The sequence below is a fragment of the Rhinolophus hipposideros genome, assembly GCF_964194185.1.
Source record: "Rhinolophus hipposideros genome assembly, chromosome: 2".
NCBI lineage: Eukaryota > Metazoa > Chordata > Mammalia > Chiroptera > Rhinolophidae > Rhinolophus > Rhinolophus hipposideros.
Genome location: NC_138048.1, coordinates 67,012,290 through 67,034,486, shown reverse-complemented (window position 1 = coordinate 67,034,486; position 22,197 = coordinate 67,012,290). Strand labels below are relative to the sequence as shown.

General features: G+C 38.8%; 1 protein-coding gene and 1 long non-coding RNA gene across 6 annotated transcripts in view; one reads left to right on the top strand and one right to left on the bottom strand.

The window, feature by feature from the left end:
• The window catches only part of LOC308488816, a 375,646-nt gene that overhangs the window by 275,736 nt on the left and 77,713 nt on the right, over positions 1 to 22,197 (top strand). The window lies entirely within an intron of this gene.
• LOC308505523 (BCL2/adenovirus E1B 19 kDa protein-interacting protein 3-like) lies at positions 7,988 to 8,530 on the bottom strand (the record flags this gene model as incomplete). Its single annotated transcript, XM_081067894.1, has 1 exon — positions 7,988 to 8,530. One exon carries the CDS (start codon positions 8,528 to 8,530, stop codon positions 7,988 to 7,990), a length of 543 nt encoding a protein of 180 aa, XP_080924020.1.

Genomic DNA, 22,197 nt, shown 5'->3' with positions numbered 1-22,197 from the left:
CAAAATGGCAAAAAACAAAGATGAGCCCAGGTATTCAAATTCCCACATCAATCGCTGCATAAATGACCTAAAAACTTCTACTATTTGAGCCCTGAAGGACCCTTATCTCCTGTAGCCACAGGGCTGAAATTGCTGCAAATCAGATTCAGAAGTCATTGTGGGACTTGTTGAATTACAATGCAAGTTGAACTCCCCAACTCAAAGGGTGCCTGCTGATAAAGTACAGGCCCTTATTGGAAAGAATGGGATCACACATTGGGATAGTGACATGTGTGAAGAATTTAATGAACCTAAGGACATTGAGCCATTAAATTCTGTCATTCTTCTTTACCAGTCTCCCCATCCCCAGCATAATTGGCTTCCCCACCCATAGTAGCATCGGCCTTACCACCTGTCTGAAGGGATAAACTCTACAGTGCCTATGAAAACTATAATGGCCTCCCTTGAGGTAGCCATGCAAGACAATGCTGATTCTGCTCAGGACTGATCAGCACCACCACCACCCATCTTTGTTTCTAGACATATATAACTAGAATCAAGTCCCAGTAGGACCCTAAAGGTGAGGTATGATGTATGACCAATGAGAAGGTGTGTTACCCTCCAAAAGAACTACTGGAGTTTTCTATAATAATTTATACACATAGAAATTGAGGAAACATGTATGGGAAAGGATACTAAGGGTGTGGGGTAATGGTAGAAAGAACATAAAGTTAGATCAGGCTGAATTTATTAACATGGACTCACTAAGCAAGAATTGTAACAGTTTCTTTTGTTGGCTGACTAAAACATGGATTGAAAAATGACCTACTGTGTGTGAATTAGAAATGCTGCATATGCTTTGGTTTAATGTAAAGGAAGGGACTCAAAAGCTTAGGGAGATTGGAATGTTAGAGTGGATTTGTTGTTTAAGGCCTACTTACCCACACTGGGAAGGTTCGTAAGAAATATCTTTCATTAATACTGTGAGAAACAAATTTGTGAGAGGAGCCCCAGCGTCCTTGAAAGTTTCTGTGATTGCTGTTGTCGTAAGACAGACTTCACAGTGGGAACTGCAGTCCCTGAATTGAGAAACCTAAATGCAATTAGAGTAATTGGATCCCAGGGTGGCCTGAGCCAAGTGATAGCACCAACTGCCAAAGGTAAGGTGGGCGTGTTTACTGTGATGGACAGCAGAGTCAAAGCAGCCTTCAGAATAATCTGACTCAAGCCCATTTATGACATTGCTTAATTAATGCTGATGTTCCTAAAAATTAAATAGATAGGAAGCCTACTAAATTCTTGCTTAATCTGTATCAGCAGAAAAATTCTAGGTCAAGTGAACAAGTCTAACCTGAATCAAAAATCAGAGAGTCATGGCCCCATCAATCAATTTCCAGACTTGAACTAGTTTACAGACCAGGAACCCTTTGAATGAAGGGGAACCTGGGTCCCCTTGAGGTAGGATCCCAGTACACTATCAAAAAATATGTACTGCCAATCTTTCTCCCAGCCTTCCATGAAGGGACCTATGACCTTTTACCAGGGTAACGGTATGGGAGGGGGGAAATAAAATAATCAGAACTTTCAGGGATTATTGGACACAGGCTCTAAACTGATATGAATTACAGGAGACTCAAAACATCACTGTGCCCCACCAGTCAGAGTAGGAGCTTATGGAGATCAGATAATCAATGGAGTTTTAGCTCAGGTTCATCTTACAGTGGGCCCAGTGGGTCCCTGAACACATCCTATGGTTATTTCCCACCTAGTTCTAGGATACGTAATTGAAATAAACATACTGAGTAGATGGCAGAATTCTCACATTGGTCCCCTGCCCTATGGAATAAGGGCTATTATGGTGGGGAAGGCCAAGTGGAAACCTTTAGAACTGCACCTATCTAGCAAAATAGTAAATCAAAAGCACTACCACCTTCCTGGAGGAATGAGGCAGAGCTCAGTGCCACAATCAAGGACTGGAAAAACGCAGAGGTGATGATTCCCACCACATCGCCATTCACCTCTCCCATGTGGGCCTGTGCAAAAGACAGATGAATTTTGGAGAGTGACAGTGGGATTATTGAAAGTTTAACCATGTGGTGATTCCACTTGCATCTGCTGTATCAATTGTAGTTTCGTTGCTTGGGAAGATTAACACTTCTCTGGTACCTGGTATGTAGCTACTGATCCAGCAAATGCCTTTTTTCCCCCATCCCTGTCCATGAGGTCTGCCAAAACCAGCTTGCTTCCAGCTGGTATTTTCCTTCCACAAGGTATCACTCTGGTCCATTACACTGATGACATTAGGCTGATTGGGCCTACTAAGCAACAAGTAGCAACTACTGTAGACTTATTGGTAAGACATTTTATATGTAAGAGAGTGGGACATAAATCTGACTAAAATTCATGGGCCTTCTGCCTTAGTGAGATTTCTAGAGATCCACTGGTGTGGGGCATATAGAGATATCCCTTGTAGGTGAAGGATAAGTTGTTGCATCTGACACCTCCTACAGCCCAAAAAGAGGCATGATGCCTATTGGTCCTCTTTGAATTTGGGAGGCAACATTCCTCCTTTGGATGTGTGATACTTCAGTCCAGCCCATGTACCTAGTGACCCAAGAAACTTCTAGCTTTGAGTGGAGTCCAGAACAAGAGAAAGCTCTACACCAGGTCCAGGCTGCTGTGCAAGCTTCCCTGCCACTTGGACCATATGATTCAGGAGATCCAAGACTGCCACCTGGCCACTTGGGGCTTCTCATGTTTCCGAATCAATAGGCAAAGTGAAATACCTTAGCTTAATATAGGGGAAGGGTTTCAAAAAAGGGAGGCGAAGGCAAAGGAATATAAGAGCAAAAAAAGGATTCAAAGTCAAAGAAGGGAGTTACTGTATTGTCTGGAGTGACATATGCTGACTACCAAGGGTAAATTGGACTGCTGCTCTGCAATGGAGGTAGGGAAGAGGGTGTCTGGAATACAGGAGATGCCCTAAGGCATCTCTTAGTATTAGCATGCCCTGTGACTGAGGTCAATGGAAAACTACAACAACACAGCCAGGTAGGACTGCTAATAGCCCAGATCCTTCAGGAATGGAGGTTTGAGTCACCCCACCAGGTAAAGAACCATGACCAGCTGAGGTGCTTGATGAAGGCAAAGGGAAAGAGTAGTGGGAGAAGGAAGTTGCAAATAGCAGCTATGACCATGTGATTAGTTACAGAAATAAAGACTGTAATTTTCATAAACATTTTCTTCTTATTTTGCCATAAATGCATGTGTCTGTGTATAGGTATTCTTTCCTCTCTTAATCTGTTATCATGTAGTATAAGATGCATTGATTTTACATCATAGCGTTTAAGTATTACTAATTGTACATCGTAGTATTTAAGTTACAGAATATCCAGGAGAACAGTGAACGTCACTCAAGAAATGTACCTTCTCTTCTGAGGAAGAGGTTAGTGAATTATCAGTTGTATACAGGATAGTTGTATCATGTTAGGCTGAATTATGACCTTGTTATTGTCTTCATTTGGAGATTAAGTATGGTTTAAGAAGATGTGTATGGGTGCCAAATTGATAAGGGGTGGACGCATGATTGTTAAGTTTATGTGTCACGTTGCCTGGCTGTGGGAGCCCAGATTAAACATTGTTTCTGGGTGTGTCGATGACAGTGTGTTTGGCCATCATGGTGGGCATCATCCAATATACAGGTTTTGTTTCTCTTGAGAACCCTAACTGATACATAACTGATCTTGGCTAAGCACTAGTGCAATATACATTCATTTCCTTCATATTACTGATGTTAAATTTTGAAAAACTTATTTTGTACTTTCTATTAACCTTCTGGGAGTTCCTTCTAATGGACTTGAGGATGGAATGTCTCCCAAATGTAAGGCTACCCAGGCTACCCAGAAACTCACTACATAGTATACATTACTGTTTAAAAGAAATTGCTCTTTTAAATGAAAAAAGAGGAATGACACTAGACAGAGTGACTTTTGCCACTTGGCAGTAGGGGCCCGAGAAGACAAGGGAAAGATCAAGCAAGAGTATTAAAATTCTTTGTCAAGTGAGGCAATGCCTAGCACCCATGCTTAATTACAAAAGGAAGTTAGGAACAAATGTATGTATATTATTGCATGTATTAATGTAGAGTTTAATTAGTTTGGAGTAAATTAATGGCTGCTTGCAATATTTCTGGCAATTTGTTATAAGATGTGTGATTTTAAATTGGTTTCTTGAAAATGCTGGATAAAACATTTTAATTCACACATTGCTTTAGGAATTGACTTGGGGATAATAAAATATAATGAAATGTTTTACCTCAGATGGATGTACGTTCTATTTGCTCTGCAATTTTTTTTAACTTGAATGCAAATAATGAGAACACTGCTAGGATATTAGAAGAGCTGTAACTCTTTATAAGTTACTCATCTCTCCCATCACTGGGCAAACTATAGCTATTCTAAAATTCTATTTTCTTGTAACAGTAGTGAACAAGGAAAATCCTCTAAGCCTCTTTTAAAAAAATTATGTGAAACTGAAAAGCAAGGAGATATAAAAATCTGTCAACTCAGCAAAGAAATTACCATAAAAGACTAGAAATCAGGACATTTGCGTTTGGCCCACTAAGATTTCCATGAGTTCTCAGCTAGTTTGTGATAGCAACAAGATTACATATGACCAGTTGTCAAATGGAAATGTGTCAGTTATTATTATTATTTTTTTTTAAAGATTTTATTGGGGAAGGGCAACAGGACTTTATTGGGGGAACAGTGTGTACGTCCAGGACTTTTTTCCAAGTCAAGTTGTTGTCCTTTCAATCTTAGTTGTGGAGGGCGCAGCTTAGCTCCAGGTCTGGTTACTATTGCTAGTTGCTGGGAGCACAGTCCGCCATCCTTTGCGGGACTCGAGGAATTGAACCGGTAACCTTGTGGTTGAGAGGATGCGCTCCAACCAACTGAGCCATCCGGGCGCTCAGCGGCAGCTCAGCTCAAGGGGCCGTGTTCAATCTTAGTTGCAGGGGGAACTGCCCACCATCCCTTGTGGGACTCGGGGAATTGAACCAGCAACCTTGTGGTTGAGAGCCCACTGGCCCATGTGGGAATGGAACTGGCAGCCTTTGGAGTTAGGAGCATGGAGCTCTAACCGTCTGAGCCACCAGGCGGGGCTGTGTCAGTTATTTTACCTAACATGAAAATTAACTGCAAGTAATTCCGGGGGATGGGAGTGGGATGAGGGGGTGGGGGGAGTGATAGTTATTCTTTCAAGGTAGCCAAGCAAAATAAAGCAAAAGTATTTCTTAGCATATTATTTTTAGATCTGTTAATATTATTTCCCTGCTCTGACAGGAAAATAATGTATCTGGGATCATTTCAAACAAAAGGAGTTCTAAGCATATGAAACCATTCAAAAAACATAGAGACCCTCCATCTCATGAAATTAGAGTGGTATTGACTCTTCTTCCTTCCTTGCTTGTTGGATGTTCATTTCCTGTTGGCTTTCTCATTCCAACTAAAATTTTCAGCTTTTAGGAAGAGACTCACTCATAATTTCCTCACTCTCCATTTGGAAACTTCCTTGGCTGCTGCTATTATTATTATTATTATTATTATTATTATTATTATTATTACTATTTACAGTTGATTAGGCAACACAGCCTAAAAAAAGAATTGTTGACTAGGTTACGACCCAGATACTCAGAATTTATGCCAAATTACCAATCATATTACTATTGGCAAAGCAATGTATTCTTCCCCAAGACCTCTGTTTTACCTTTCTGTGATTTTTCCCCACGTTTTATGGATTCCTTTCTCAGGTATCTAATCTCCTGATGTCAATTCTTTTCTCTCACATTCAACCAGAAATACATTTCTGAGAAAAAGCATTTTCTAAATCCACCACCCTTCTGTTTGTTCTCACTGAAGTTTGTACTACTATTATATAACTAATCATATTATATATTGCAATATTTTTACACATGTATTTGATTCTCCCATTAGACTGTGAGCTTCTTAAAAAGAACTGCATTTTATTCTTTGTAGCTCTTTGTAGCTTTGTTATATTCATGCACACAGTAGGTACTCAACATGTGTTAACTTGTTTAAACTAAGGTGTAAATGACTAACAAAAGTCATATTTTTCACTGGTAATACATTTGAACAAGTGGTTATAGAGTTCATCTTGGGGACTTGAGCATTAGTAAATAAAATGACTAGGTCTTCTTTTCTTATTTTGCTTTTAATCAGTGGAGCCATTTTGGGACATCTAAAATCACATCACAAAAGTATCTTCCTCTTCTGATTACCTCTAAAGCCATCTATGCATTCCTGATTTTTTATTTCCACTCTTTCTCCAGCAGTTTCAGTCCTGGTTATTAGCTGGAAACTTAGAGACCTTTTGGGAGTGGGGTGAGGTATGTTTTCTTTTGTTTCTTTTATTTGTATTTGTTAGTCTGGTGTGCTTTATTTAATGAGTAGATTGTTAGTTTTAAAATTAACAATCATTTTTAAGTATTCAATAGTAGTGTCTATATCATAAACAGTAATTATTTATAGTATATAAAATATATAATAGTATCCTTTAGAATCATACTATGTGTTCTGAAATCCAATAAATCTAATTGAAATAATTGGCAATCCTGATGCTTTCTAACAATTTGGTCCTAAAGCTTCACATTTTGGAAACACAAACAAAAAGTGTATCACTGAAGGAAGTTGTTGAGCGTTCTGGAGTTTAACATAACTGCAGATGGCTACAAAAGAAAATGCCTGCAGAATCACAGGAATCACCTTAGGAAAACCGTACAGTAAATATTAAAAAGCGAGAAATCAGAAGAAAACAAATGGCATCTTTTCAGAACTTTGTCAACTGTTCCCACAAACCAAGTCTGTTTTTCAAAGTTTCACAAGTGCTTGGAATAACTCTGAAACAATTATTTTCAGAGTTGAAAGGCTTCAGAGTATAAGTGATGCTTCCTAAAACAAGAAGCCTACATTTATACCATAAACTGGACCTCTTTTTAAAATCTCTTATTAGGACAAAAAGAAAAAAAAAGTTTTAAATGTTAAGAGTCATGAAAAATTCACATGCGGCTAATAAACATAAAAATACCAAACACACACACAAAAATCCCAAAAGCAATTTCATATATTTCTAGGCCTGAGACGTTCCTTATCAGAAATAAAAAGTCTACACCATTGAAAAGACAACATTGCAATATACTAGTATTAAAATCTGCTGATGTATTTTAGTTCTTATTCTATTTCATTCCTATTATTTATATAGCCTGCCTCCTACAAATTAAAAGGCACCTTTAGGAGGCTTAGACAAAAAGTGTCTCCAAAGCTGGTTTAAAATAATTTTTTATTGCCTAGGATACATTTTTTTCTTGTGGCTTGTGCTTTATTTTTTTTGTTTTCTTTTTTAATAACTATAAATTCAAGCTTAAGGAAGCTTACCTTTGTCTTGAAAAACAAAACAAAACAATGAAACTTTTATATCATTTGCTAAACTGATCTTGTTTTAAGAGAGAGATGGGAGTTATCCTGCAAGAGTAAAATTTATACTATGAATGATGCAGGTCTAAGTCTGGTGGTACTAAAAAGAGACAATAGCATTGTTGACAAAATTATTATCTGCTGGTGGCATTTGCGGAAAAGAAGCCCTCGCAAATTTCTAAAAACAGTAAACTCTGTTAGGAAATTCTAAAGTGTCTTACGGGCCAGAAAGGGAATAGGGTTAGTAAAATGAGTCAACAGAGTTTGAATAAAATATTGGATTTAAGAGTTACTGGAGCTTGGGTATGTAAAAATAGGGTTGTAAGTTGGGTCATGCTAACAGTGGTTTCAAGTTCAAATAAACTACTGTGACAATATACCACTTCACAGGTCACATGCTTTCCCAGGGGCTTTCTTTCCTTCAGTAGGTGCTGGCATAAGTTGTGCTCAGTTTTTCCAATATAGATGCCTTGTCACAAAGCCAAAACATAAGAAAGGAAGACAGAAGGAATGAACACCTAAAGAAATTGTGCAGAGAAAATAACCCTTTTCTTCATGGTTCCACTTTTCCTCATGCTTAAAGAAATGGCACGTTTAGGGTGCCTGAAGTAGAACTCCTTAGGTGTAATGTTTTCAGGACTACTGGGCCAGTCTACACTTTTCTTCAAAGCATCAGTTTCTTCTCTTTCTACAATTTCTTCTTCCGACGGAGAGCTATAATCCCTGCTCGGGTGCATTTCCACATCAAACATAATTTGTCCATCTTCTTGTGGGGAAGGGCTGTCACAGTGAGAGCTGCCTCTTATACTACTCTGTCCTGATTCATGTTGTGTATCCAAGAGAAACTTCTCCATGTCTCCATTGTGGATGGAGGATGAGGAAGGGATGTGTTCCAGCCCCCTATTTTCCCCACTGCCATTGTCATTGCCATTGGTGCTGTTCGTGGATAGCTCCACCCAGGGACTGTTTAGGCTGGCTGGCTCTGGCAAAGCCTGTTCCCCTCCCTCACAGTTGTTATTGTTGTGCAGGGGTGGCGGCTGTTCTACTAAATGAGACAACATTGTCCCGTGGCTGGAAGAACTGTGGTGGCAGCTGGACCGTTTCCAGTTCTATGGCGGCAACACAACAAGCCGAGTCCCCAGCCCCTTGTTTCCCTTTTTTACAAAGAGTTTTCTTTAATACTATTTAGATTTCTCACTGCCACCCATTCAATATGGCAGGGAAGGTAATATAATATGGTATCACTTTTTTAAAAAATTGAAGTTCAGAGATTCTGAGGTCCTTGAATTTATTAAGATGGAAAACCAGATTTTATATATCCCACCTCTTCGTCCTCCAACTTCAGTACTCTTTCATCCTATAACTTTACACAGCATGTCATTATATTAGGATATTTTCTGAGTAAGGTTAGAGGTCGAGTACACGGTATTGGGCACTATAGAATGGTCTGGTTCAATAACTCTGTCACATGGATCCTGCTGCATTTAAAATCCAAAAGATCTTCATGTCCATCAACAGACTAGGTCTACTTACCTAAGTTTAAATAGTTTATTAATTTAATTGATTTGTCAGTACAACTGATCTCTTTAGGTATAGTGATTAAAATAATTTGTAGGAGTGAAGATTAAAACTATGGCCATATTAAATTTTGTCATAATCCATGGAATCATTTTGGTGTGCTTAATACGAGGTACATTTATATGACAACAGTTAAATTGGACAATCTGTGACATGTACCTTCAGAGACATATGTTATCAATGATTAACTTGAACTTTCAAGACCATCATTAGAAGGTTATTAATAACTCCTATACTTTCCTTATTCTTATAATATGGTATCACCATGTTCTATGATAGACAACTCATTCTTAGTAAATGGACATCATTAAGCGATTAATATATATGACACAATCAAACAGTCTTCACTTGTATATAGAAAAATAAACTTACAGTATCTAAAAGAGATAAATAAACCAAAAGATATCAGCCACAGTAAAAAGATTAGCACCTAAGCCCAATATGGGAGTATATACTTTCTATCTTACTGGGATCAAGATCTTTTAAAGGGTAAACATAGCACTTGTTTCTGTCTTCCCATCAGGAATCTAAGGTTGATATTGAGATGTGAACCCTGAACCTTGCTTAACTCAACCAACCATATCTATTTTGAGCCTTTGTAATCTGGCCAATCCACTGGTAACCAAACTTTTTAGGTATTGACCACCTGTATCCTTACCTCTGGGATCCTGGCTTGAGCCTGATTATTTCGTTTTGCTGTCTGGCAATAACTACTCACAGTTTGAGTTCATCCCTACCCAGTCTGCTTCATTTTGGAGTAAAAAAATGGCAATTTTAAATTCCTCTTTCTTCTCTAGGCATTTGACTTTGGTCCCTTCTGGCCAATCCTATGGAATTCTCCTTCTACATTACTTGGGAATCTTCTGACTGCATTCATGAAAGCCTGATTTAGACTAGCATGAACTAGAACACAGTGTATCCAAACCCAAAGAATAATTAGTACAGTAATATAAATTGCCACTGACATTTTTTCTCTTGTCTCTGCTTCTCTTTTCATATCTACTTCTTTCTTCTTTCATGTTGCAGACTTGATATCTGTTTTTAAGTTGTCATGACAGGAAATGGTTTCTGTATCACTTCCCAGAAATTCATCACTTCTTTTCAGGAGAGCAGCTAAAATAAGCGGGAATCTCTTTGACTGATTTCAGATTCACAGAGAAGACTGATTTGCTCAGCTTGGGTCAGAGCTCACCCCAGGCCAATCAAATATAACCAGGGGTCACATTAGACTATCCGGGAAAGCCCAATAGTAACCATGTGGATATAGATGGATTTGGTGTTTGGGGGTGTCTACCTAAAAAGAAAAGGCCAAAAACAGAGGCAGCAAGCATTTATCTGAAATTAAAATTAAAAAAAAAAAGTTATTCAGGAAGCACTGATTCAGGCTGAAGCCCAAATAGTGTTCCAATTAGGAGACAAAGGCAAGGGGTAGTTATGGAAAAGAGAAGGGAACAACAATAGAAGGAAGGCGTTTCTACTGGTGTAAATAACATAGCATAATGATGTTAGTTCTAAACAATGTTTTTAAATTTTTAGTCTGTTAGCCATCTTCCCATAGTCATATCTGCTTTCTTGTTATCTTTGCAGATGGTTATTTGTGACTTAATGTTGCCTTATGCCCAGTCCAAAGGTTATTTTACTGTGTTTTAACATTCCAAAGGTTTGAGGCATATGACATGCAAGGCAGTTTTTCTGGCATGGCAACTCTGGCTCCATTTTAAAGTGGCTCTGCTTATATTATTATTTTTTTTACAGGGAGTAAATAGTAGTTTCCAGAACAAATGAGACAGTTCCCAGGGGAGAGTCTGTGCCCTATACAATAGCCCTCTATAACACTTCTCTCTCAACTATTACATAACTTTTCCCAAGAATCATAGGTCTTTCTAGTCTGTGTTAAAAGTGACTAAAATTAAAATGGTTTGATGCTACTTTGCTTTAAATCTTAGCTAAGTAAGATTTTGAACAACTATCTTGTCTTATGAAAGAAATATTATTTTTTCTGTCTTCAGCTGTCATAATTAGTTCAAGAACATAACTTCCTCAGTTAGCATTTCATTCTTTTAGACAGAAAAACAAAACTCAGTTTCCTGGCTGTCTCTCTCTTCCTCTGCTTTACCATCTCCTCTTAACTGAGGAACAATTCTAAATAAACCTGTGGTCATTACTGGTGTCAACCTTGCCACTCTCTCCTCACATAAGAGTCGCAGCCTGTCACACCATCTCACTCTACCCATTTCCCTCCTTTGGATGAATGTTTCATTATCCCAAAGACAATATATTATATGGAATCTATACTTTACAATTTGGCATTTTGCTAAATATTACACTTTCATGGGGCTTTGGTCATAGCAGGGGTTCTTTCTTTTGATCTTGTATTCTTCAGTAGGCCGTGCCATTTCCCTTTCTGAAAACTACTGTCTGATGACAAAATTTTAGTCACTCTCTAGTTGCCTTCCACAGATCATTAGGTGACACAGAGGTAGCAACACGGCCATAAAACACTAGTTTAATGATTGTTGATGGACTCTAGTTAAAATATCTGAACTTGAATTATGATTAGAGGCATACAAACACTAAGCAACATTTCAAACACAATGGAAAATTGTTTAGTTGGCCGTAGTAATTTATAACAATAGAATTAATTATCAGAATTTTCAAGCTATAAACTCTTGATAAACCGAAGACAATCTTCAGGCATATGTTAACTTTCTGATTTTGTTTTGGTTCCCAATTCTAGCTGCATATAAGAAATAACTGGGTCATTCTTTAGAAACATAGATTCTTAAACTCTACTTGAGACCTGCTGAATGAGAATCTTTGGGGAAGGAATTTTAATGCTCCTTAGACCTAGATGGTCAACTAAATCACTGATTTCTGTTACAGCTCAGTTCATTTCTTTAGGTGAATTCCAGGAAATCATTTTACTCACAGGTGTGCCATTGGCAAAACAGAAGTCAACTTCACTGGTAAGCCTAGAGAGAGTTAGTTACTCATCTGTGTATCCCCATAACCCCAGTCCCAGGTTGCTCTGCCATCCTCATTCTTCTTTGTTTCCACTTGACACCCTTTCAGAAAATCATCCTAGAGTTAGGGCTAATGCAGGCAAGTTTGAGAAGAGAGAGAATGGCTCCTCTCCACACCTAAAGTACGGGCAGATTTGAGAGGGGAGAGCCATTCTCTACTTAGCTGCAGAGTCTCAGGAGGTGGATGTGAGAGGGGCACTGAGTGGCAGTGGCTGCCTATCTCCTAGCCTCTTGGACCCTTTCTTGTCTTCAGCCAGAAGCACTTTCACTCCTGCTTGTATCTTTAGCCCCACCCCATTCTTTAAGACCAATCTGATCTTGGACATGAACATGGCTGGAACTTTAACCCAATCTCAGGGATATCACTTCCAGCCAGGCCCTGATGTTGTGATCTGACTCTGATAACCAGATTTCAGACTCACTCTATGTGTCAGAGTCTCCATCTTGGCAACCTGTCTGATACTCCAGTCTTTCCAGATCACAGTTGTCAAAGCGTGGTATGAGAAATCCTTCACCAGCGTCTTCTGAGTTACCTATCAAAAATATGGATTATGAGTCAACATCCAGATTCATTGAATCAGAATCTTTAGGGCTGGAGTCTAATAAGTGCATTTGAAAATAAGTGAGCAGTCAAGACTTTGCATTGGAGAATCTCACAGATTCTTTAATCTAGAAATCCTGGAATTCCATACATCTTTCTGTGACTTATATTTCTGGTCATTTTCATTCTGACTTTTTGGTGAAAGTGGTATAGCACAATATTTGTACATTTCTTTTTTAGCAGAAACATTCATAACGTATCACCCTAAATTTAGTTGGCCATATATTGTGCATATAAAATTTTTGGTTGCAAGGTTTCCTAATACCCTAATCAAAAATATATTTTGTATTGCATTCTGGGAAAAATTGATCATGTTACTAATCATACCCATCCAGAAATATTACAAAATGCAACTTACTCTATGAAGGGCAATTATTATTGTTGTTGTAATTATTTATATCCACATTAAGAGAAATGAGTGTGAAATATTACTACTAATAATTTAAATGACTATAATAATAGCAACAGCTGGAATTTTCAAGGCACCTTTTCTTTAAAGGACCCAAATATGATGAATGAAAATGAGTTAAGTTTTAAAAATAATTTCCCAGGTGTTTTTCTAGTTACTTAGTTATAAGAGAAATATATTTACCTACATGCCACCCATGTGGTAAAGCAATTGTTCTCTCAAAGCTGAATACAAATTAGAAAGTTAGGCTAAGAGCTTTATTTTATGTCAGATCAAGTAGTTGTAAAATACCTTCACAAGAAGTATTAAGAACAAATGAAGTTATGATATTGCAAAATAACCAGATTTGGCTTTAGCAACCCCCACTTACATCAATATTTAAGTTATATAGCAAAGCTAACATTTCTGCAAAATATCCTTTGTATCAAGGCTGACATGAGTTGGTATTGGTACCATTCAACTAAATAAGGCACAAATTAGAAATGATATATATTCAGAGATTTTAAATATGGGAAGGAGTTTTATACCTTGACTATATGTAAAAGATGTTTCTGTTTTTATGAGTGCTAATTGTCAAAAATTATAACATGACTCATCTGAATAGCCTAGAGAAACTCACATAAAATTTTTTACCTAACTAAGTGTGCTAGGGTAGCACACACTGATACCAAGAGTGAATAAGTTTGATTTTTTTCAAATAATGGTATTGCTATAAAGGAGATGGTGAGATTCTTCGAAAAATCTATTTGGTGAATTTGATAATGAAAATGATAATAATATTTTAAATATGCCACAAACTAACTTCTTTGTGGCTGGAGTGAGTTGTATGTATTTATTTGTAAAACAATATTATGTAGATATAATATGTAGAACTATATATAAATATATATAGTCATATGTGGTTATAACCGTTATGTGAGAATATAATAGTAGATATGGAGATTTTTTTGAGGTGGTAGAAATGGTTCCTAAGTGGAATTGGGAGAATAACATCTAATTTTTGTAATCTTTTATATGCAGCATGTTTCTGTCCTTGAGACAATGTTGATTTGAATACCTAGGATCTTTTGTAATAGGATTTTTTTTACTCATATAGTTCAGAGACTTCCCCTAACCCTTGCAGTTACCATATTCAATGCTTTAATTCAAGAGGAAGGTTCTAAAAGGGGAAGAGTTCCAGAAAACCTGGTGTATGTTCAAAGGTCAGCAGGTGCACTATGCAAATGCATCAAGGCTGAAAGACCATGGCCATTGTCAAACCAGCAGTCCTTGGGCTGACCCTAGTGAAGACCTCCCCATTCATTCATCTATGCTTTCCTCAATATCATGGACACCTACTATGTGCAAGGCACTGTGCTGGGTGCAAGTGTTACAAGGAAAAGTAAAGTTTTCACTTCAAGGAGCACACTGACTAGAGGGAGAGACATATGAATTGATACTTCAGTACCAGATGGAACCTGTGATATCGCATCATGACTGAGCACAGACTTCAAAGCCAGACTGCCTGCGTTTGAATCTCACTCTATCATTAATTAACTGTGTGACCTTATAGGAAAGTTAATCCCTCTTTCCTCAGTTTTATCACTTGTAAAATGGAGATGTCTATGCTAATACTTTATTGTGAAAATCAAATAAATTAATATATGGGACATATATTAATATAGTTGGACCACATTAATTAGGTTGAGTCATACAAAATTGATGGTTTGTGGTCAAAAACTGTTGAATAAATAATACACAAAAAGTTCTAATCATGAAACATTAATAAATTGGACTTCATCAAATGTAATACTTCTACTCATCAAAAAGCCATTCTGGGTGTGAAATGCAAGCTACAGATGGAGGAAAATTGTCAGCGGTAGTAAGACACCAGGAATCGCCTTGAAACAGAGTCAAAAGTCCCTTATGGTCAGCCTACCAGGAGCAGACAAGGGACAGCATCCCCTGTAATGTGACCTCCCTCACTCCAAGGCAAATGGGTCAGTTCTGCAATGAGTCCCAAGCTAGGCCTGCGGTTGCAGCCTCTGCATTGGAAACAGAGCCCTTCCATTTGTGCTCAGCCTGTGGTGACGGCTGTCTTTCCATGCCCAGTGGGATGATTGTCACCTTGTAGCAATCAGGGTGGTACAGGCTTCATTCCAGTCAGTCTCATCAGAGAGTGGGTGTTTACTGTGGCATCTACCCGCATGACCCATACACTTGATCAGCAGCTGTGATTTTTTTCCACAGTTCTCCGCCTCTAAAAGGGATCTCTCTAACCTGCCAGTCTTAGTTTTCCAAGTGACAGATGAAATAGCGAGGTTACTGGCAACAAAATAAGAGACAGGAAAAATATAACCTGGTTTCTCAAGGAGATGATTGTCTAGAGTTCTGAGAATGGCCTTGAGTCCCAACCTCTGAGGAGGCCACTGCTTTCTGCCCTCTTCCATTTTGAGTTCCGGATAGCTGGTGCTGAGATTGAACAGTCAGAGTAGGGCAGTGGGTACCATCAAGTTAGCTTAGCTGAACCATCAGTGAACTAAGCCCAAGTTTTTAGAAAAATTTCCTCCCCGAAAGAGATAGTTGCTACTTTTTCATGTAAAGCCAAGATATCATTGGTACCATTGCCATTTGACCAGGAAGCTTGTTCGGCCCTTCCCTCCTTGTTTGTTATTGAATCTGACTTCAACCTCCTTCCCCCCCCCAAAAAAAAAAATGAAGCTATCAGACTAGAATTCTACAGCCTCGATTTGTCAGATGTTCAGAGGTCAGTCGTCCAGGAAAGCCCAGAAGCAAGCTAATAGCTGCTTTTCAAAAGGAGTATCTGGTGGTCATGTTGGGGAGGAACCACCAGGTAAGGGCTATTTTGCTTTGCCAGTGACTCCAATTGGTGAAATCATCAGCCATAGTGACGTTTTGCTCAAAGAGATCATAGGTGCTGTGGGGCCCCAGGGGTGCAAAATGTGCCTTAGTTTACAGGACAGCTTCCCACATAGCCTCATACATTGAACACTTCTTTTAAAAAAAGTATTGGTCTGCAGTTTAGCTGACATGAAAGACCAGGCAGAAGGCCCAGATGAGACACGTGCTCTCTTCAATACTCAATACAAAAGGGGCTAGACTTTTTTTTTTTTGGATGGTGGGAGTTTGGAGAAAGAATATTTTTTCCTCAACTCCCAGAGGAAATGACCATTGTAAATGTACTCACATACTCTCAAGAAACTTTATTTGGTGACCATGCCCCCAAATATTGTTTTGTGAATGTCAGCCCTCCTACCCCTCTTTGCTCCACTCCCCCCACCTGCTGTTTGAGGTCATGGCTTTTGTGACTGAGGATTTGATTCTCTAACTAATGGGGCATTATCTAATGACAACTTTGGGTAGGGTCACTAGAGCTAAATCCTGGCCCACCCACTGGTGCCAAAAGTCAGGAGAGTGTAGGTACTTCGAGTACCTGGCCACAACTGGGGGATTGGAAAGCTATGTATGCCACCCTGCTACTTCTCTATGTGCCACTCTTCCTAAAATGGAGGATTCCCCCTGGCACTCAGGGGTAGTAAAGCACATAACATTAATTTCTCTACATTCAGATGTAGAAGCAAAAAACAACAGTGTATTAAAATGTATAAAAGCTCCACTCACAAGGCTACTTCAGCTTCCCTTCCCCACAAACCCTGCCCAAACCTTATTAGTTGAATCTGGGTGTCTTTTACTTCCAAGAGTCTAATAAGGACCATCGCTTGGTTGCCTGTCTCCAAGGGGTAAAACAGTTTAAGTCTCTTCCCTCCTCAATCTTTGGGTCATTTTTTAAAAATTATGTAGTAGGTCATCTTCATCAACATTATGAACCCAATCTAGGACAGCAAGTGCCTTAATAATTGTCAGGGCCTCATCTATGATTTCCCATGTGTTATACCTGTCTCTCTCCCTCCCCCCAATCATATGTTGAAGTCCTAACCCCAAACACATCCTAATGCAATAGGCCCTTTATAGGCATGATCAAGTTACAGTGAGGTTATTTAGATGGGCTTATAATCCAATATGACTGGTATCCTTGAAAAAAGGGGACATTGGGACACAGACACACACATAGAGAGAAGATGATATGAAGAGACACAGGGCGAAGACAGCCATCTATAAACCAATGAGAAAAAACTGGAACAGACCTTTTCCTCATAGTCCTCAGAAGGACTGTTAATACCTTCATTTTGGACTTCTGGGCTTCACAACAATGAGACAGTATTTTTCCATTGTTTAAACCACCCAGCTTGTGATAGTTTGTTATAGCAGCCATTACAGACTAATACACCATGGGGATTAGACTTTCTCCAGAAAGTCTTGACAAGAGGGTAAAACCTCTCTTGTAATAGCCAAGACCCACTGCAAAATAACTCTTGAGACCTTTTACTATTAGCTATGAATGAGTCTGAGGTTCGCATTGTCAACTGTAGGAAGGGATTGAGCCTTAAGAGACATTCTTCCTGAGTCAGCATCATCACTTAAGTGAACTAGCTCTGTTTCTAACACATCACCCATGGTCTCTGTTTTCTGTTTCCCATCACCCTGTTTTCTGCCCACCATGGTCACAAATTTTCCCATTTTCATGCTCAGTGCAGGCATATGTCTCTGTAGCTGTTATCTGAAAGGGGTGGAATCTTCTTACAATGGTGTGCATTAGATGAACAGAGACATCCCACTCCTATAGGACAAGTAGCAGCAACTGGGATAGCTGTCACTGCACTCACTTTCTGGTACTCTTACACCCACTCTTTCATCTCTGTCTTATTAACAGGCAGTGAAGTGAAGGGCCACTTATTACCCATTTGACCATATATTTTGTTCAGAGTTTTCTACTGATTTCCGTGGACTTTCTTTATATCTCATTAACTGGCCCACGAGGCCTTCATCCTTTCTACTTCAGAAAGCCTCGCCCTTGTCAACATCCCATCCTTGTTGCCTTCCACATACTTGAGCTCCTGTTTCATAGAATTTTTTGAGAGCCTTATCTCCATTTCTTGCAACTATCTCTTATCTCTTGTTGTGCTTCCATATTTTAATCATCTAGTATTCATTCGGATTTATTTTGGTTGATACCTACAAGCACACATTTTGCTTTGAGTAACATTTGTAACATTGTGGTAACATTTCTCAAAGACATACTATTAATACAATATCACAACTAGGATCTTGATATTGATACAGTCAAAATACAGAACAGTCTCATCACCGTGAAGATCCCTCATGTTGCCTTTTATGTGCATATCCACCCACTTCCTGCCCCATTTCTGCTCCCTGACCCCTGGCAACCGTAACCCATTTTCTTTTTATAATTTTATCATTTCAAGAATGTCATATCAGTGGAATCATAAAGTGCATAACCTTTTGAGGTTGGCCTTTAAAAAAGCATCTAAAAAAGGCCAATCTCAAAGGGTTATGCACTTTATGATTCCACTGATATGAGCATAAATTGCATGTATCAATAATTTGTCCCTTTTTATTGCTGAGTAATATTCCATGGTATGGATATATTATAGTTCAGTTTGTTTAACCAGTCACCCTTTGAAGGACATCTGGGTTATTTCCAGTTTTGGGTTATTATGAATAAAGCTGCTACAAACATTCATGTTCAGATTTGCAACAAAACATACTTGAGATTTTGTTTTATTCAGGTACGATGAGGCTAACAGATCAGGAGACATTGCCATTGAAAAGATAGTTTATTACTCAGTTCCCAAGAGAAGGGGAACACACTATGCCATGCAGATCATAGGAGAGAACACTAAGGTCAGTACAGGCAGAGAGCAGGGAGGGCCTTTATAATAGTTTTCAAGGGAGAGAAAGGGCAAGATAGCTTAAGCAGGTGAACCAGGTTAGGACTAGCTACATTGAAAAATTTCAGTGGGCTCCAGGGTGCAGAGGCTGCCTAACCACTGGCCCCAGGGTGATCAGGGCAGGAAAATAGTGTCTCAGAAGTGTAGGAGCAGCCACAAATCAGACAGGCAGGTGGGGGGTTGGGGTGTTGGATTGGTTCATTGGCATATGAAAAGTAGGCTCCTGGGAGAGTGCTTTGCTACTGTATCTCTATGAATATACAAACTATTACCTAACCATAGGAGGGGAGGTCCATTTCTAATAGTGAGCAAGGCCCCAGATGTCAAAACATCAGATACAGAAACTAGAAAATACGGTTAATTGTAAAGTTTTTGTGTAAGCTTAATTTTTTATTTCTCTGAGTTAAATGCCCAGGAATGCAATTGCTGGATTGTAGTTGCATGTTTAGGTTCATATGAAACTGCCAAACTATTTTCCAGAGAGGCTGAATGATTTTGCGTTACCACCAGAAATGTAGGGGTGATACAATTTCTTCAGACCTGTAGATGTTAAGAAGTGTATTGTTCTTTGTGTTCTTAACATTTTAAGCTTTTATGTGTCATAATAATGTGTTTTTATCGAATGAGTGCAATCTGCAATACACTGAGCTGGGACCTATGAAAGATCCAAAGGTGAATGATAAGATCATTTTATTCCAGGAGCCTTCATTCCCCAGTGGAAGCAAACCTGTAAATAATGAAAGAGAAAGAATAAAAAAAGGTGGTACATGGGAGTTCAACCAATATACAGTATAGGTGTGTGTATGGGAAGGGGCCACTGATTCTGGGGTTGTCAATGGGAAGCCTGATGTCGGTAGTAACAAAAAGTAAGAAAGGCACCCAGCATTAAAGATATTCTGTGTGGTGGTAGCACTGGGGATGCTCTGATGAGATTAGAACACTAAGGGTATGGAGGGATGGATCCAGCAGTTAAAGTGCAAAACATACTTGAATACAGATCATGAGCAAACTCAAATGACCTATGAAAGAGCTGTACCTTATTTTGTAGCTAATGGGAAGTCATTGAATTTGAGAGGATAGATACCACTTGACCTGCATTGTAAGACATTGACAAAGTTATATTTAAAAGCTGGGAGATTAAAAGTGGAGAGATTGGAGGAGAAGCTATGTATTGTGACAGTTGAGGTAAGAGACCCTGAGAGCATGAACTCATTGTGTCAGTGTGATGCTTCCTTTCATTTTATTTTTAAAGCCAACAAATAATTCATGTTCCTCGCAAGCAAGTCAGAAAATAATGGAAATCAAGGAACAAAAATCAACCATAATCTCCTTACTCAGCCACAATTATGTTGAACATTTGGTATTATTTTATTAAGATTTGTTTGTAATCTATTTGTATATATGCATGTATATGTGTAATTTTGAGCAGATATTAGTCATGCTATACGTAATGTTTAGTTTTTTATCTACTATATATTATGCCATCTTTTCTAGGTTGATAAATGTATTCATTCAGAATCACTTGAAATTATTTCCATTGTATTAAAATACCACAAATTAATTAACAACCCCTGCTCCCACTGAAGGGTATTTAGGTGGTTTTGTTTTGTTTGATTTTATTTGGTTTCTTGCTAGTTCTAGCAGTGTTCTTTTTATTTAAGCACTTTACAAATTTGAAATCAAATAAGATTCAGTTGTCCTCTCTTGCCTATGCCCATGGAAGACAGAGTGGGGCCTCCAAATTAAGACATCCTGAGGTGCTCAAGACCCCTTTCCACTGCCATCCCATATCAGGTGGCCTTCTCTTACCTCTCAAACCCTGAAAATAGCATGCCTTAGGTTGAATTAGAACCCAACACACTTGTGATTTTCTAGGTGCTACAAGGTCTACTCAAGTTCTTGTGCCTCATGTTGAGTTCCCCAAACTGGACTGAGCAGTAAATTATCCAGGGTTCTTTCTATAAATTAAGGTGCTAAATACCAACCATGAAAGACTGATTCAGTGGGTTTGGGGTGGAGTCAAAAAACTATGTTTTTTTACTCTTCCTCATGTAATTTGACATATAGCCAAGGTAAAAGCTATGATTCTGGACCTCTCTTTCCACACTTTTACTGGCACAACTCCTTCCACGGGCTCTGAGTTTGCTAAAGTGGTTACAGAGTACTTCATGCTAAGCTGGAGCTGAGTGATGATGGCTTGATGTGCTCCTTCATGGAAAGTTCAGTGTCTTCCGCTGAAGGGAGCCAGATTCTTGCTGATCACTTATAGGTTGAGAGCAGAGATAGTTTTGAGAAGATAAGTTTTTGTAAAAACCTTTAAATCTGGGATATTTTACCAGGTGTTGGTCTTTTGTTTTCCAAAATTATTTACTGATCTCTCTAATTGACCAATAAAGCCTTTGCCATCCCTACCAAGAAGGAGATAAAAATGGGCACCCAGATGTACAGGAGCATCTCTTTTCTGAGCCCATATTTTACATGGGTAGGGGCAATAGGACATAGACAGGAAGGCTCAGTTTACTGAGGACAGATTCTACCTACTGGGTTATTTTGGGGGCAAGGCTCTCAGATACTGTATAAAGGACATTGTCCCAAGAATCATGTGAGAAACTCTGCAAAAGTGTGGTCTCCACACCATCAGTAGAAGCTGTGCCACCACTGGACACTGGTGGAAATCCAGGGTGTGTGCCTTCTTTCCATGCCTGGCTTTTTCATTCATTCCTACCAGCTCAGAGTAGAGACGTGTGCTCCTCACTCATGACTCTTGTCCTCGCTCCCATTAAGATGAAGATATTCTGTAGATATCTCTGTAATCAGTCTTTGCCCTACGCCTCCAGCTCTGCTTTCCTCCTTGGATCTCTATGAAACTGACATACATTTGCTCTATAATTCTGACTTCACTTGCCTGAGGAAACATCTCCTCCTCTAGGGCCCAGATCCAATCTTTTGTGAGTTTCATCACAGAGGGCTGACATTTTCTTCTATTTGCAAAGGGGAGAACAGAGTGTGAAGCTCCAGCCACATGTTTCTCCTAAACCTCTAGCAAATTTCTTGGAATAGGTTAATTTTCCCAGTCTCCAAAGAAAAATGTTAACATTTTATAAACACTTAGTGATACCTGGAAAGCATCAGATTAAAATGAAATGGTTAGTTACACTTTAAAAAATGGAGACAGATATGCAGCATCAATCTTCATCTCACAAAATCTGCGTGTCAATAATGTGGCATAAGAAACAAAGTTATTGCAAAAAAGGATGTTGTTACAAGAGGGGATCGATATGTCCTATTTGGGAAATCAACACTGTGA